Here is an 18,342-nt window from a genome sequence, read left to right as displayed (position 1 = left end):
TGTAATCGATAAGGTAAATCAAACATTAATATGAAACTTATGGAAGAAGATAGATCAAATAATAAATAAATGTATTAATGTTGAATAAGGGAAGAAATAATTCAAAACCAAATAAAGGGCGTATAAGCGCATTAGGTAATAATTGAGAATCTTTCGTACATATAAAGATATACACACAAATAATACATATGTAGTGATCTCACTAACACTAGTCACTTTATTTAAATTGTTGTTTGCCAAAATTTTTATTTACATTTATTTTAATACAAAAGATTTTATTTACATAAACCTAAACACCTAAATTAATTTCAATTATATCTACTTGTAATTGTTTATGTGTATTCAATAAATAAATATTCGAGGGTCAAACTGACAAATCGACATTGTACGCAACGTTTATTTTAGCAGTTTAGCTGCGACATTTGCTTGCCGGCCGGCTATGTAGGCCACGGCCCGCCGTCGCCCGCGCAACCCCCGCTCACTCAGTGCAGCGGCTGCGCCGGCGCGGGATCCAGTCTCGCTACGATTTCGACGCGGAGCGCATGTCAGTTTGCCCCTCAACTTTCTCGCATAAATACGTTGGTTTTAGTATAAGTTTTCCCATTCTGCCCTCGCACCTTCTATTTTTTTAAAAAGCTTGCTACGTACCCACGCACGCATGCTTTAGTGGTGACCCTCTTTGGAACAAAATGGCGAATGAGGAGAACGAGAACAAAGGATCGGGTGAACACGTGCTGAACCGCGTCGCGGTAAAAGTACCGCCGTTCTACGCGGCAAAGCCAAAACTGTGGTTTGCGACGTTGGAGAGCCAGTTTGTTTTAGCTAACATAACGTCCGATGCAACAAAGTATCATCATGCAGTCTCACAGCTGGAACCGCAGTATGCGGAAATCGTCGAAAATATTGTTGAGGGCCCGGCCGCGACGAATAAATACGAAACCCTGAAAAATGAACTCATCAAGCGGTTGTCTGCGTCTCGGGAGCGACAGGTACAGCAATTGCTTCACCATGAAGAGCTGGGTGACAGCAAGCCATCACAGTTCCTGCGTCGGTTAAAGAGCCTGGCCGGTTCTGGTGTACCGGATGATCTACTCAGAACCCTCTGGGCCAGTCGTCTGCCTAGCAGTGTGCAGCCCATCATCGCGTCTCAGGCCAAAATGACGCTGGATGAAGTCGCCGAGCTCGCAGATCAGGTCCTAGATGTGGTGTCACCGACCTCTCAGGTTGCAGGAATTTCGGGTACGTCTTCTGGTGGATCTACTGAGATAGCCGCATTGACCCGACAAGTACAAACATTGACGGAAAAAGTCGACCGTATGTCGCGGTCAAAGTCAAAAAATCGGAATTTCTCAAAACGTCGAGGTCGTTCATCATCATCATCCACTAGGTCTCACTCAAACTATAGAAAGTTCCCAATCTGTTGGTACCATAGCAAGTTCGCGGACTCAGCAAATAAGTGTGTCAAGCCCTGCGATTTTACGGGAAACGCAAAAGGCAGTCGGTGATGGCGGCCGACGACTGCTCGACTACCGGTCGCCTATTCGTCACGGATAAACGAACTAAACTACAGTTACTAGTCGATACAGGAAGTGACTTGTGTGTGTTTCCCCGTAAATATTTAAAACAATATCGCTCAAAAACAAATTTCGAGTTGTGTGCTGCAAATGGCTCAATTATTCACACTTACGGTTTTTACAACTTAGTGCTTAATCTAGGCTTGCGCCGTGACTTTCCTTGGAATTTTATTGTAGCTGACGTTACGAGGGCGATAATAGGCGTTGATTTCCTTTCACACTACAATATTATATATATATATTTGTGTGTTTTTTTTTTTTATAGAGGTTTAAACATACTTTTACGTATCATAGGGCCTGATGTTGGTGCCCCGTATGTCGGACTCGATCTAGATCAATACCGACTAAAAACAATCCTCTCTCTTCGGTATCCCTGGTCCCCACGGCATGGCCGTTAGGCATTACTTCGCGGGGGGGATTTAGCCGCAGCTTTCTCTGATAGAGTGGCTGTTCAGGCCAACTTCCTCCGCTCTTGCTCTATTTTACGCAACTCCTTCAGCACCGTCGTACAGTACGCGCTCGTAAGTTCCCAGGCCGAAGGCGAGGATAGCATTATAGCTATCAGAGTTTCAGGATAGATTTTGCATCCTACACCTTCTTCCCAAGACCTCCTGGCTTCGTTAAATCGGGGGCAGACGAAAAAGACATGCTCTGCATCTTCAATCATTCCGACACAATTAGGACAGTCAGGGGAATCTTCGTATTTGAACCTATGGAGATACGCTCGATAACAGCCGTGGCCGGATATCATCTGAGTCAGGTAGTAGTTCAACTCTCCATGATCTCGGTTCACCCATGGCTCTAGGTTTGGTATAAGCTTATGCGTCCATTTTCCTTTCCAGGACGATTGCCACTGTTGCAAGCTTTTCAGTCTTCCCCGAATTCTAAGTTCAGCTGAAGTTGGGTCTGATTTGCTATTTTTGCTACGGTACAGATCAGTTCTTTCGTCTGCAAGAAGCGCAACAGGAACCATACCTGCTATCACGCATGCCGCATCCTCCGATACTGTACGAAAGGCGCTAGCTACCCGTAGAGTGCTGACTCTATAAACAGAGGCGATTTTCCGTCGGGACTCCTGTTTGCTCAGTGCGTCGGACCATATGGGTACTCCGTACATAAGCACTGACGTAGTCACCGACGCTAATAACTTCCTTCTGTTTTGCTTGGGACCTCCGACATTAGGCATGAGTCGGCAGAGTTTAGCTGTCACCAGAGACGCTTTCGCTGCTGCTCTCTCAGCCTGATCTTTAAAGTTTAGCCTATGGTCGATCATTACTCCAAGGTACCGTATAGCTGGTTGAGTTGCGATTTCACAGCTGCCGACATTGAGTGTGATGGTCTCCGCAACTCTCCTGCCAGTAATGAGCACTGCTTCCGTCTTCTGCTCAGCCAGTTCTAGTCCGACTGACCTCATCCACAGGGTGATTATTTGGAAGGATCTTTCAAATGCCCACTTCACTTCCTCCACGTGTTTCGCTACTATAACGACTGCTAGATCATCAGCGAATGCGACGAGTTTAGTTTCGCTGGGTAGATGTTTCTTTAGGAGTCCATCGTACATAGCGTTCCACAAAAGTGGCCCTAGTACTGACCCCTGTGGGACGCCTCCGGTGACTTTGTACTCCTCCGTCCCGATTTCCGTAGTGTATATGAGGACCCTCTCAGAGAAGTAACTAGCGACTATTTTACGTAAGTATAGAGGTACATTCAGTGAGCTAAGTGCCCCCATGATAACCTCCCATTTTGCTGAGTTAAAGGCGTTTTTAATGTCCAAGGTGGCAACCAGGCAGTATTTTATCGAGCCTCTCTTCCATCTTTTCCCAGACACTGCTAGTTTTGCTATATTGACTACTTGCTCTATAGCGTCTAGCGTAGACCGGCCTTTTCTGAACCCATACTGTGAGTTAGCTAGGTGGGGTTCAACTGCTGCTTCGATCCTGCTGTGGATAATACGTTCTTGTATTTTCCCCGCAGTATCCAGCATACAGAGGGGCCGGTATGACGATGGCTCGTCTGGTGGCTTCTTACCTTTAGGGAGAAGTACCAGTCTCTGTCGTTTCCACGCGGTAGGAAAGGTCCCTTCCAGTAAGCAGCTATTGTAGGCCTCCAAGAAGACTCCTGGTGTTGCTACAATAGCTTGCTTAAGAGCTACGTTGGGGATCCCATCCGGTCCCGGAGCTTTGTTGTTTCCAACCCTACCGCATGCTACCATTAGCTTCTTCTCGGTAATAGGGGGGATTTCATTCGGATCCACAATCCCTAGTTGAAAGGAGGATTTTGGTTGCGTGGGGAACAGAGCTCTTACAATTCTTCCTAGTAGAATAGGACAAGTGGGCGTTGTATTCTCATGTCTCAGTTGTTTAACTACAACCTGGTACGGCTTGCCCCATGGATTCTTTTCAACCTCTTCCAACAATATTTTCCACGCTTTTCTCTTGCTCTCTTTAATGGATTTATTTAATTTTAATCGCGCTTCCTTATATTTGTCGTAGAGCTGCTCGAATTGTGGTGTTTTCCGAGCCCGTTGGGAGGTTCTACGCGCCTTAACACATATTTTCCTAAGCTCAGCAATGTTATCATTCCACCAGTACACCGGTGGGGTTCGGTTATTGTTGCGTCGCCTTGGCATTGTTGCATCTCAGGCCTCAGTCAGCCTCCTTATGATTTCAACCGCCTTTTCACTGGCACTTTTGGAAAGCAGTGGTCGATCCTCGAGTGCTATCTTGAACAGGCCGGGATCATACATGCTAGTCCTCCAACCCACTAAACCAGTTCTTGTGTGTGGTACTCTATTTGTATTTGGCTTACATGATACCTCCCAGTATATGGCACAGTGGTCGCTAGCGGTGTAAGTATCCGAGATCTCCCAACTGCTATTTCCTCTTGCCAGTGTACTGCTGACGAAAGTGAGATCCACAATTGAGCTCGCCTCGCCTCTTGTAAACGTGGGTTTATCGCCTGTATTAAGTAAGGCGACGTCCAACAGTGACATCGCTTCCAAATATATTTGTGTGTGTGTGTGTGTGTGTTCGTGTGTGTGTGCGTGTGTGTGTGTGTATATATATTCATGTATTCATCACCCACAATAAAAAGATTTGCCACCGCTGGAAACGCATAACATTTTTACATACCTTACTATGTACACATATATACTTATATATATGTATATATATATATATACATATATATATAATTATTTGTATTGTTGAATATTCAATAATTATAATACGTGCTGATGCTTATTTCTGTGGGTATTTTATTTATAATTATTAGTGTTGAAAAAACTAAGCAACAGGTAAATGTTTATTTAAAATTATGTTATAAATATTAATTAATTTTCTTGGATTTTTTATTATAAAAGATTTAAAATCGATACGATTGAAAGATGAAAGAATGAAGCTTAACGTTCGATATAATGGCGCATAAAACTGAATTCGCACGGAAAAAAATGTTAATACCACCCTCTGACCCAAAAAAAGGTTCACACAACAATATGTTCCATTGAAAGTCACTTAGTGAAATTCGTGAGTGAAATATGAGGAATCAATTCAGGCGTTATGAAAGTACATTATTTTTAAGATAAGGCAGAAAAAGTCGATGCAATGCTGCAAACGAATTTACGACTATAGTTTTGAAATTAACATAATTTAAATTTAAGTCGATTAGGTATACCAAGTCATGTTACAGAATAACAAACAAATACGTAAAGCTGCATTTTATTTTATATAAAAAATAAATTTCATTGGTAGCCTCACTTAAATAATAAAAGGACCAATATGTAGCCACTTCCACACATGCAGTGGTACAGAGTCTGTGTTTGTCACTAATCGGTGTAACATACCTCGTGAAGATGCCCCGTGGAGGGGTGAAACACGTGTTGAGTGGTTTAACGGTGGCAGTTGTGTAATTCGCATTGTTTTGCCGCATACGCATTTATTAGCGGGCTGGCGGGCGGTGCACTTTGTTGCACGACTACCACTGCATGTGCGGAAGTGGCTAAACATTGGTCATTTTCTTACTTAGGATGGACTTCCGCTAGGTAACGCCTGATTTCATTAAATAACCTCACTTAGTTACAAGTGTTAAAACTGAATTTGTAGGAGCGTCAACGTCAGCTACGCATTGAAATTCCACCCAAATATAATCCTTTATTTATCGGTATTATGGCAGCAATATTACGTCATTATAAGCGGCGCGTTTAAAAAGGGGAATTCCACAAAAATAAAATGGTTCATTTATGTCGATATAAATATGAGCGAATCTCGAATGAATAAACACACTTCTAAATCCGACTTGTTATTACCTCAAGGTCTACCGGCCCTTGGAATGATTCCAGAAATTAATAAAGCTTTGGTCGATATAGCTTCTTTCCCCTTATAGAGTGTACGATTTTTTATTCTTACCTTATTAATCTTACAAATTAATTAAACCGTCTGCGTTTATTTTTGTTGATGACAATAGTAATCTAACTTCAAATCGATGGTCTTTGACTTTATTATGCCTGTCTGTCCATCAAACGATGTATAATTATCAAAGATTTGTAGTAAATCTTGAACTATTACATAAGAAAAAATAAGTTGCCAGAAATATATATTAAACGCCTGTATATTTTTTTCATATCAAAAGTTACTGATTTCTTGTATCTACTTGAATATATAATAAACATATAACATTGTGGAGTAGATAATACAAGAACAAAATTGTGAACGCCATATCATCTTGTATATTTAATGAGAATAGTTTTGCTGTTAAATGGAGCGCCTGTGATTAACATATGAGCAAAGTTGTCTGAACAAATAATAAATATTTTTTATGAAGATTAATTTCGTTAAATATTTTAACTGAATGTTATTAATTTAAAGATAACGTATCAATTCAGGGGTGAAGTGGGAATTCCTACTTCGTTATAGAAAGTGCGTATGTATCGTTCATACAACGCCACCTTTTTCTGAAATTTATACCTGTAACGTTCAGGCTTCATATTACTGTCCACTACGGCTACAATTTTCATGTAAAATCACAATAGCGCGTTCGAATTTCAAACGAAACGCCGATTTGAATTCGGACGCCATTAGTGATGTGGTTTCTGTCGTTGTTTTACGATCGTGTAGATCAGTGATTCCCAAAGTGGTCTATATCGACCCGTAGGGGTCTATGACAACCTGCAAGGGGTCAACGTCAGCGAAAAAAATTTGGGGGTCCATGAAATGAAAATGGGCGTCCACGATAGTGGATCTCAACACACACATATACTATAGTACTATAGATAGTACCTATTTACTTACATCATACTATCTTATAATATCAAAACATTTACATTATTTATAAAAGTACTTACGAAGTAAAAAAAAGTATTGCATATGTTATTTTATTTATAGTTTATTTTATGTTTATTTAATGTTACGTATATTTTACATAACAGATACAACATTTTATGTTGTATCTGTTATGTAAAATAACTAAAAGTAAAAACACATGTAATGTCTAAATTACATGTGTTTTTACTTTTAGTTTTTAACACTAAACTTCACTGCAGTTAGAAATTTACACGAAATCAATATCAGGTAAGTAGGGGGTCTACCCAACACGGAAAAACATGGTAAGGGGTCTACGACACAAAAAAGTTTGGGGAACTCTGTTGTAGATTGTAAATAATATTTGTATATATGTAAATACACCTTCGATCACACTTGGTAATAAGGTTCCTCGCCAAAGGTTACTTACCTCCGTCCGCACATCTCGTATATACGTTTTGTGTGCTCTTACAAAGTTTTTAATATATGCATTTAATATGTATAAAGTATTTTATGTCTATTACTACACAAAGTTCAAACTGCATATAAATGAACGAGTCAGAACCATAGTATTTATTAAAATAAGTAAATATATTCTTTCTATTAGACCCTAAATATTTGTAATATATTCGTTTAATGTACTAGTTGTTTTTATTAGGAACAATGATATTGTATGTCGTTATATACAGCTTCATTAGATTTAAGGCAGTATAGTGCCAAAGGCTGCTATGCTGACTCAACTCCCTATCATCTATCAGAAATCTGATCAGCAGTGTTAGTTGTGGATCTTGAGTTTTACATTACTCTGGACTTCGAGTCTCTAAGACTCAAAGAGAAGATTAGGTGTTCACAAACACAAACACCAACATACACTAGCACGCACACACACGTGGCTAGCATAAATTGATTCGCCTTCTTTTGTCTTTATCATATCTTGTATAAAAGAAGAATTAGTTTTTTTTTTTAATATAGTAATATAAATTCATATATTAGTAATATTGATATATTCGTGCTCTCTTGTATCTCTTAAAAGACAATTTCATCAGAAATTATTGGATATGCACAATACAATTTAAACCTCATTGGAATGTGACTGCTTGCTATGACCCGTAATTATTACTGTCTGTTCTGCAGAATGCGCTTGATTATTGATCCATGTTTAGTAATGTTTTTGTTTTGTTTTATTATTGTTTGACTTCATTAAATGTTCTTAGTGTGATAGTTATAAGGTAACAATTGTAACTGATTTTATATTTCTAAGTTTTTAATTTCTAACTGCCTTTTGATACTGTATGTCTCCAATAAAGTAATATAAAAAATTAAGCAAATAATATTTATGATTATTTTGTTACATTAAGTAAAAAGCAAATATGTTCTTTTTTAAAATACGAAAATGGTTAAGAGGTTAAGGTTGCGAAGTGATTTGACATAAGGTTCGTCCGTACATTCGAAAATTGTTACAATAAAAAAAATATATATGAAAGCAACAATTTCCTTCAAACCAATAGAGTACGAAATATCGAAAGAACTTTTCTATTACACAATCTGTCAGACTGACGTGGAACTGCGGGCGAGTGTGGGCGGATATATTTTTATTAAAGAAAATCCACCCCACAGCGACACGGTTTTCCCTATGGCTCCCTTAGGAAAATGTTTGAATTTCCCCAAAATCTTTACATTTTTTTTTGTTCACTCTCGTAAATGGTTTATCGTATGTGAAAATTATATCACCAACAACTACGTAGGTTAGTAGATATGTTTCGTTAGAAAAAGTTCATCGATTTATTTATCTATACAATTAAAAAATTGTGTATATGTTTGCAACATATGCAAATATCTTAATTACATTTTTTTATATTTGTCTGTCTGTTTGTTCCGGATAATCTTAGAAATGGCTGAACCGATTTTAAAGAAACTTATATTGCCAGATAGTTAATGTAATAAGGAGTAACTTAAGTTACTTTTATATAAAAAAAATTCTTATAATAAAGTTATATAATGACACTCACAAAAATCAGTACGAACCACGTGAATCGGTCAGGAGACATCTAGTCTGTGTATCAACTCGTAACATAATATACGGACACCAGTGTTTCACACAAAGCTGGGATATACAGTAAACAATAAATATTTTTAATAAGTAGTTATCGGAATTTTAAACCTTTTTTTTCTTAATACTTTCATTTCAGCGCGACAACCTCCATTACTTGATATAGGCCTTCCCCAAGGATATCTATTGGGAGACATACCATAATCGCAACGCTCCAAGCGTTGCGATTATGGTATGTCTCCCATGTTGCTGCCCATTCTCTGGAATTTATTTATGAGCAGTAGCAATCAAATAATTATTGCGCAATGTTTAAATCTAATATATAAAATTCTCGTGTCACGGTGTTCGAACTTGAACTCCTCTGAAACGGCTCGACCGATTTTAACCAAATTTTATATGTGTATTCAGTAGGTCTGAGAATCGGCTACTATCTATTTTTCATACCCCTAAGTGATAAGGAAGGTCCACTATTAAATATTTATTTTTTAATTTTTTGACAAAACTCTTTGTTTTTATTCTTTTATGATACAACATATAAAGATACATATAACCCTAAATTTTCACTCCTCTACGATCAACCCTTATTTTTATTTGTAAATTAAAAATATTTTTTTTGCAAAACAACGTTTGCGGGATCAGCTAGTTATATATAAGACTGTATCCTGAGAATTAAATACGTGACCTATGATCGCAAATCATGTCCACTATCGCTGAACTACCACTAACTTCCTTAATACATTGATTCAGGACATGCCTAATTTAATTAGAGAGACTCGATTTAGTAATAAGTAAGAAAAGGACTAATATTTATCTACTTCCGCTATGTAGCAGTAGTCGTGCAATAAAGTGCACCGCCAGCCCGTTGATAAATGCGCATTATGTAGCAGTAGTTGTGCAATAAAGTGCACCGCACGCCAGCCCGCTGATAAATGCGCATAGCGGGAGTACCTATGTATTAGTCCTTTTCTTGCTTAGGATGGACTTCAGACTTATACATTCTATTTATAGTTGTATTTTATAATACACTAGCTGTACCCTATGTTCGTTGGCACCAAGCAAAATAAACTTGAAGGAAAGACATTACAAAAATGTTCAAATAATTTTGAATAATTTTATTGATAAAGAAAACTAACTAACTTAAAAACCTTCATAGACTCATGTACAACAACTTTGCTAAAGATCATTACGAGAGCGAACGCATTGTTTACGATTCTATAAAGAACATACAGACAAACATTCATTTTTATATATAGCTTATATATCCATTTATAACTAATCTAATGTTACGAAATAACATTAGGTTCACTGTTTTAGAGGTCAATTTTAATGAAAAGTTTGTTTTTATTTTAGTTCTACCGCCACTCAATGATACTGATTAATCTTCTTTTTAATTTTCGTAAAAAAATACTACACGTGTGTGTGTGTATGAATAAATAAAAATTGATACGTGGATAAAGTGTACTACACATTAATTGTGAGCAAAAGAGCTGTAGATAGATCTCTTGAAAACTTTTACACCCATAACCAACCATCCTACTACTGCTACTACTCCGCTGGCTCAGTGACCCAAAGTGGGTCTTGGCCTCCGAAGCGAGAGACTTCCACTTTCCTCTATCTTGCGCCATCGTCTGCCATTGGTTGACATTCAATTCGCGTAAGTCTGCCTCAACGCGATCGATCCAGCGATACCTGGGTCTACCCACTGGTCTTCGACCCCTCGGTTTTTCCAGGTACGCTACCTTCACGCTCCGATCCGATCTCATTCGCTCCAAGTGACCAAGCCAGCGGATTCGTTGAGCTTTATATTCGCCAATGATATTTGGCTGTGCAACTAAAGTCTCAATTTCGGCATTCTTTCGGAGCCTCCAAGATCCGTCTTTATATCTCGCTGGTCCCAAGATCTTCCGCACGATTTTGCGTTCCGTCACTAGCAGTGTTTGTTCTACTTCCATCATTTCATTTTAAACCAACCATCCTGTATAAATTAATAATGAATTGCAGCAAATATCACTGAGCGTATAATAAGGCAGTCACGTGGCCCATTCGCTGATAATCCTTATTAAATAAAACCTGCCATAAACGGTTTCCAAGTACCATTTTAATTACGCGGGCGGTCTTGAAGTTTCCCCATTATATTAGGGTGCGCACACATAGCGGTAACGCACCGTAAAGCCTTGCGTTTACGACTATTAGAAAAGATTTACTGTCCCGCAGGCAGGTTTATTAGGCTCTTGTTCTGGAAGAATATATTGTTTACTTTAATGTATACATTGCCTTTATTTATTTCGATACGTATCAAGGGGAGTATATGCTGGAATATCCCAGTTTGTCGCTGTAAATAAAACCTTTTTGGAAGCAAAAAAATAATTTAATACTTTTTTTAAAATTAGAATCCCTGTAAAAGTAAATTTTAGTAAAAATTTAAAATAAATCGTGATTTAATATAAAATTGATTATTGTAAACTAGACCCATATTTACCCCTTATGAAATTAAATGACGATATAAAATAAGGCATGTAGAATCAAAAGCAGCTAAATCCATTTTGACAGATTTTTCACAAAACGTCTTACAAGAATAAATGTAAATAATTTTGATTTTAAGTTAAGATTTTTATTGGAATCTGTGACGGATATAGCTGGTTTAGATGTTAAATGATTGAAGGAACTATTCACAAGTTTAGTGACTCTCAGCTTGCCTTTATCAAGTGAAATTTGACACTATGTAGATTTTTCTCCTTATGATTATACAAGCATTAAATTATGATGATAAATCATACTTTGTTGATGATTGTAAAAGGTGATTATTTAGAATTTACGAATACTTTTAGGTAACAAACATTGTAATAAGCAATAAGAAAAACATTACTCTAGTAGATACTTTTCTAAAACCGTCAACTTAGATTGAAAAAGAGATAAATAAACTTATATAGCATAGGCTATGGTAATTTCTACTTCTGCATATAAAAAATATACTCAAATTAATTAAAAGTTTTGTCCATAGAGAAGTATTTTTGTGATATTTTAAAGACTTTAAAATAACACTTATAGGGTTATCCTTGCCATATATAACGTATCGTTCTTTGTCTCTAAATCCATCATCGAATCTGCAATGGGTGATCATCGTCATAGAATGTTCACAGCTGAAATTAAACATCTCCCATAGATTTCTTACTAATTAGTGTAAGACGTATGATTTTGCCAACAATGTAGCTGTTATATGTGGGCATTATAGCTACCCTATAGTGGGTAAGTTGGTTTAGTTAAAGGAGGATATCTCTTTACCTGAACTGGAACATCAGTCCAATTTCACCCCGTGTACCGCGAAGAGTACATTATTTTAACGACCACGTATCATACAGTTAGTGTTACTTGTAAAACAGTTATATTCATATATAAGTTTATTATATCGTTTTCGTTATAGATTTATAAGAATTTAACCTGAAGAAGACTGTATTAGTTAAAAATAAATATGTAAGACATGTACAAAGTCCTTTATTCTTTATAAATTCAACCGTATGATGTTCACCGGTGAACATGGTGGCTTCCCACAGGCGGCCTGTAAATAGCGCCTTTCGAAGACCTTAAAGACTTGATGGAATCAGGCGTTATTTTACGGAAGTCCATCCTAAGTAAGAAAAGGACCAACATTTAACCACATCCGCACATGCAGTGGTAGTCGTGCAACAAAGTGCCTAATGTTACTAATCGGTGTAACATAACTCCAGAAGATGCCTCGTGGAGGGGTGAAACACGTGTTGAGTGATTTAACGGTGGTAGTTGTGTAATTCGCATTTCTTGCCGCATGCGTATTTATCAACGGGCTGGCGGGCGGTGCAATTTGTTGCACGATTACCACTGCATGTGCGGAAGTGGCTAAAGGTTGGTCCTTTTCTTACTTTCGACGACCTTAATAAATAATTCCGTCTCCCTTGTGGGTAGAATCAGCCAAGTACCAGCTCAAAGCTTTGGATTCCATACAGAGACAAGCCAAGAGGTTGATTGGTAACGATGCTTTTGGTAAGCGCTTTCAAAGCTTGGAGCATTGGCGACAAGCTGCCATTTTATCGGTATTCTGCAGATTGCATTTTGGAGAGTGTGCAGAGTAGTAACACCAAATAATTCTCTCATCTTCTTTCTTCAATCGTACAACAAGACGTACGAATTCACGACAGTCACACGGTTGAAATTCCTTCCACCCTCACTAAGCGTTTTGTTAATATTTTTATAGTGCGGACAGCTAAGGAGTGAAACAACCTATCATCGTCATTGTTTCCAGCTAATTATAACTTAGAAGTCTTTAAGACAAAACTGCATAGGTTTATTCTAGGAAAGAATGTATCATTATGGATCTAGTCATCGCTTAACATCAAGCGAAACAGAGGTCAAATGTTTCTTATATAAAGAATAAAAAAATCATACACTGCTCGTTACGGCCTGAGGTCTCCTTTTCATCTTACGACCCTATCAAATTATTTTCCGTAAATTATTTCCGTAAAATATGTGTCAGTCTTGATGTCAAAAATTTTGTACCGATTTTTTTATGATTTTAGCAAAATATTGCATACGTTTAACGTACACGCGATATCGCAGTTTGCAGTTGCAGGGTTAATCCACTTGCGTATGAAACAAACGACATTGTTTCGTATTTTTACACTTTTTCTACATACGTTCGATATAAGCCACCTGTAGCGAAATGATTCATTAATAATTCACAAAATCAGTACATATCTAGTGGGATGTAAGCGGATAGAGAAAATAAAAATGATAATGAATATCGGATTATTTATTCTTGTAGCATATTATGCTTGTATTGGACTTTGTTCTAGTGGTAAGTTGTTTTTTATATTTTACAGACAGTTTTTCTCACTACTTATCGCTTCTTATTTATTATATTTAATATGTAAATTTAAAACTGTTTAAAATTAAATATATTTCATGTACCTTTAAAAAACAATTTTACAATAGAATAATATACAAAGTACTTCTATATTACTTATTTACACTTTATAATCCACCATAGGTAATAAATAAAAAAGTAGACAATTTATATATTACGAGAGGCGATCTTATCTCTCAGTGTGATCTCTACCAGATAACCTTTGGATGGAAATGAGAAACATTAAGAAGTAGGCAGTTTATGGTGTACATACACACAAATACATACATTACTATACACACATTCATATATGTAAACATAGTTTGTATAAATAGATATATATGTATATATATACATATACACATGAACATGCATATACGTACTTCTAATGATAGATTTAAATTTAAAAAGTCAAAGAACGCTTGTGTGATAAGTGTAAATGTCTTCATAGAAGCACACCTTGGGAATAATACGTTCACGTTCAAACTATTTTAATGTTTATAATATATTGTAAAGCAATCACACAAAGATTAAATAATAAAACTACACGAAAGATAATCTAAAGTATTAACTGTATATCGTGGTACGTTTTTAACAATATGGAAAGAAGACTGCGTACATACTTAGGTAATGCTCGCGTTACTCGGGGCTAAGTCGGACTCGCAGTTGAGTGCATTTTAAAACATGATGCATGTACATTTAATTTTATGCTAATTAAAAGAACATAGGTTGTATTGCAGAGTTTCCTTCTTAGGAGAAGCCTTTCTTTCTTAAGTGAGGTGTTTATTCTTGAACTATAAATTATGTGTGTATATATATATATATATATATATATATATATATGCAAGTACACAGTATTCGACACAATTTTCGAGTTTATTAGAACCAGTTTTTAAAAGTAATGTTTATGAATGTATTTTAGTTCCAAAAAAAAAAATTTCTTTCTGCCTCCGTCAATCATGTCTTTAATGATTGCACTACAATCCTTGATGTATTGTAGCATTAATTGGTAATTCAATTACTTTCTATATTTGACCACATTTTGGAGTTGGTACTTTCCTTTCCCTTTCCTATTATATACATTTCCCAGCCACTATAAGGTGTTTCAAGCTATTATCTTATCTAGCTAATTCAAACATTCCACACAGAATTTGTTGCAGCTGGTTTTATAAAGACGTTGAATTATTTAAAATATATTGAAAACCTTTAAAATTGGTGATTTAAATATATTCAATAATTACATTTGGTTATCTCTCCTGTAATTTATAGATATTTGTATTTGCTTATAAAAATATATGCAAAATATTATTCGGTGGTTTTTTTTTCCCATAAAAAGTAACAAATCAGACAGAGAAAATATCTGGTAATGAGTGAGACAATCCAACAAGCATTAATAATTGCCATTTTCAAAATTACAATTAATTTGTACAACTTATTAATTCAATGATTTATCTTATCTGTACTTTAATTGGAGACATTTATGAATATGCGCTATCTGTCTGAAGATAAAGACTTCTGCTAATGTTTCATGTTTTATTTAAATTTCAAAATTTTCGTAATTTAGTTTAACAAATTTTGTTCATTGATACTTTTTTACATGGATATTTTAATTTCTATGGTCTCCTTTGTAAATTTTACAATAGTTTTAATACGACAGATATCTAATTTATCAATTTTTTAGCAAAACAGATTCATGATTTCAAACCATACGTGGGTCACCTAAAAGATATACCGAAAAGATTTGAAGTCAAAGGAGAAAACGCTCGAACCGAATTCCGAAAGTACATAAATGATATAAACGAAATAGCAAAGAAATCAAACTTAACTGTGAAGTATAAAGTAAAGGTCGAAGTGTTTAAGCAAGAGAAGAAACATCTGATAAAGAAGGAACTAAATAAGAACAAATCGAAGAAGTACAACGTACCTTTAAAAAAGAAGAACATGAAGTTATCTAACTTTGAAATGATATTGAGGAAGCACGTGGAATCGATGGCACCAAAAACCCTGGCAGAGGAAGATCAGAATATAGTCACGACGGAGAAACAACTTCCTATATCCATCACTAAGTCGACATTCATAGGGAAATATAAACCAGTAATATCTCATGTAAGGACTAACTACAGTAAGATTATAAGACCAGTGCGAAATAAAATTATCACGCTTACAATGTGAATGTAATACCGTTTTTTTTTACTTTTATAAAATAAATATGTCATTTAAAATATATATATATATTACTTTGATTTTAAAGATCCTATCAATACCTGGGTTTTTTCTTCGATGAATTGCCTTTGTGTGTTTTGATCTTCTACTCTCTTAGAGGTGTCATAAGTAGATACGAACACACATCAAGAATAAAAATAAGCATTTGCTTCTCTACCCATATCTTTTCATTCCTTTTAATCTGCGTCCTTATAACCTTTTGTCTTTTTACCTCTAAGGATTACCATCGAGATCATACATTAAATATTATTTTACAAATCTTTGTAACTTTGAAGGTGTAAGGTTCATTGTTCACTTTTCTCCAACAATTTCTCTCTTTATGTTATTTGATTTATCAGTAGTTTTAAAAATATTACATGTATATCAAAAATAGGCTTTGGTAGCCCACCCACTAGGACCTACGATATAGTTTAGGGCGCAGGACCGGTCAACGTGTCAATCTTTGGGTAAAGCCTAGGCGTTGTAGTAGGCGTCCATCGGATTAAAAGAAAGAATGATACGTTATAAACCTGTTATTTTAAATGCACAATAATTAAATATAAGCATGCCATGCTATTATACATGCGAAGGAAACTAACATAGATATGTTTTTTAAATGAATAATAGTAAATTGACTCGTAACAATACATAGAATAATGTAATTACGAACTATAAATCCAGTGTAATACAAACAAGTTAAACCACTTATAAAAAAGTTTGATCAGATTTTTCCAATTTGTATTTTGACAATTTTATACAAATTTAATATTTAAAATTTCGTTAAATAGGAACGAGAGGTTGGTGGGTGAATTTCAACGCCAATGTATTGCAAGTAGAGCTTACTATACCGAACTAAAATCTGAATACCAGTATTTGTTATTTGAAATTTAAAATAACCAGCATTAAAACCGGTATTAATAAAAAAATACTAGTTATATTTTTACTTACCTCAGTTGTTATATTGACTTATTAACAAATAATACATGAAATTCAATCATTCAATAAATATTGTTCTGAAATGAGTAGATATTATTTATTTTATTACATAGAGAGTAGTAATTAAAGATCTATCTAAGATACAATAAAACGTGCAAGTAAAAATAGTACATATTAAATTATATGTTTCATTTATATATAATAGACTAGTTTGGCATTATATAATTAAAGAAGCAAGAAATATAATTAAATTGAAAGTGTTTATGAAAAAAATTTAATAACTTGCGTTTTGTATAATGTAATACCAAAATACCTGTATTTTTTCATAAATACCGGTTTTAAATACCAGACAAAAATTATCCGGGATTCCGGTATTCGTTATCCCGGTATTGTAAGCCCTAATTGCAAGCATCCTTATAAACTGCTCCACGGGTCGACAGCTTCGAGCCTACCCTACCCTATCCAAATAGCATTCGCAGATTCTGCGAGTTTGAAGTGACAGGGTACAGAGTGAACCTAGTCTGAAACGTCGAAGTAGCGAAACTCGAAGGTTACTATTTTTCTGGATTGGGAGTACGCCGAGATCCGATTTCGCTTCGGTGAACTCCTCTGGATTGATTAAGGTTAGGGAACTCCACAAGGGGACCTGAACCTTGGCTTCGCTGATATCACTGCAACCACTTTTAAAAGCATAAGTGCTGGGAGAAGAAATGGCGGAAAAAGCTCCTGATCTAACTTGATGACTCCATGGATGGCAAAGAAATTACGTTTATTTTTAATCGTGTTACGATCAAATGATTACTCTGTGATATCACACGTGGTCTGTTTTTTGTAGACTCTGTTAGATATCTTGCCACGTTAACACTGAACGGAGAATACATTATTGAGACAATAACTTATTTTAAAATTATAAATAAAAGTCTATACCATTTATAAATCAGAACAGAAATATTATTCTAATTCTGTATGAATCGAACAATAGACTACCATTGAACCTGTGTCGAGAATCCCACAGTTTATATAAAGGTGAAAGAAGAAAATGTTTTATAAATTTTTTTATTAAATGTGGTTAAAAATAGATAAAGTAATATGGCTATATGACCCAAAAATATCTATTTTATGCCTGTTAAAATATTTTATTTTATTGTTTTCCTTAAAAATCTGAATAGTTTAATGATAATATTTACTTTTAAGGTTTTGTAAGCTAACAGATAGTTATTATAATTGCGAGCACCAGTTTGTAAGACAGAGATACCGCAAACATTAATATGTGTGTGTAAGCGTGTGTGCGTGTGTGAGCGTGTGCGCGCGTGTGTGTGTAATTAAAAAAAGAAAAGCCTTATTTTCTATTAAAAAAAATGAAACTAGTTAGGTTTCATTCACCTGCTGATAAAAATATACGAAAAATTG

At 35.7% G+C, this 18,342-nt stretch overlaps 1 protein-coding gene across 1 annotated transcript; it reads left to right on the top strand.

The window, feature by feature from the left end:
- Positions 1 to 689: 689 nt before the first annotated feature.
- On the top strand, positions 690 to 15,966 carry LOC137926497 (uncharacterized). The gene is made up of 2 exons (XM_068770111.1): positions 690 to 1,314; positions 15,476 to 15,966. Exons 1-2 carry the CDS (start codon positions 690 to 692, stop codon positions 15,964 to 15,966), a joined length of 1,116 nt encoding a protein of 371 aa, XP_068626212.1.
- The last annotated feature ends 2,376 nt before the right edge of the window (positions 15,967 to 18,342 follow it).

Source organism: Battus philenor, unplaced genomic scaffold (assembly GCF_028537555.1).
Source record: "Battus philenor isolate CCGP_79_NKW_IND1 unplaced genomic scaffold, ilBatPhil1.0.hap1 SCAF_10, whole genome shotgun sequence".
Lineage (NCBI taxonomy): Eukaryota > Metazoa > Arthropoda > Insecta > Lepidoptera > Papilionidae > Battus > Battus philenor.
Note: the sequence above shows the minus strand (reverse complement) of the source record. Positions and strands in the feature narration are given on the sequence as shown.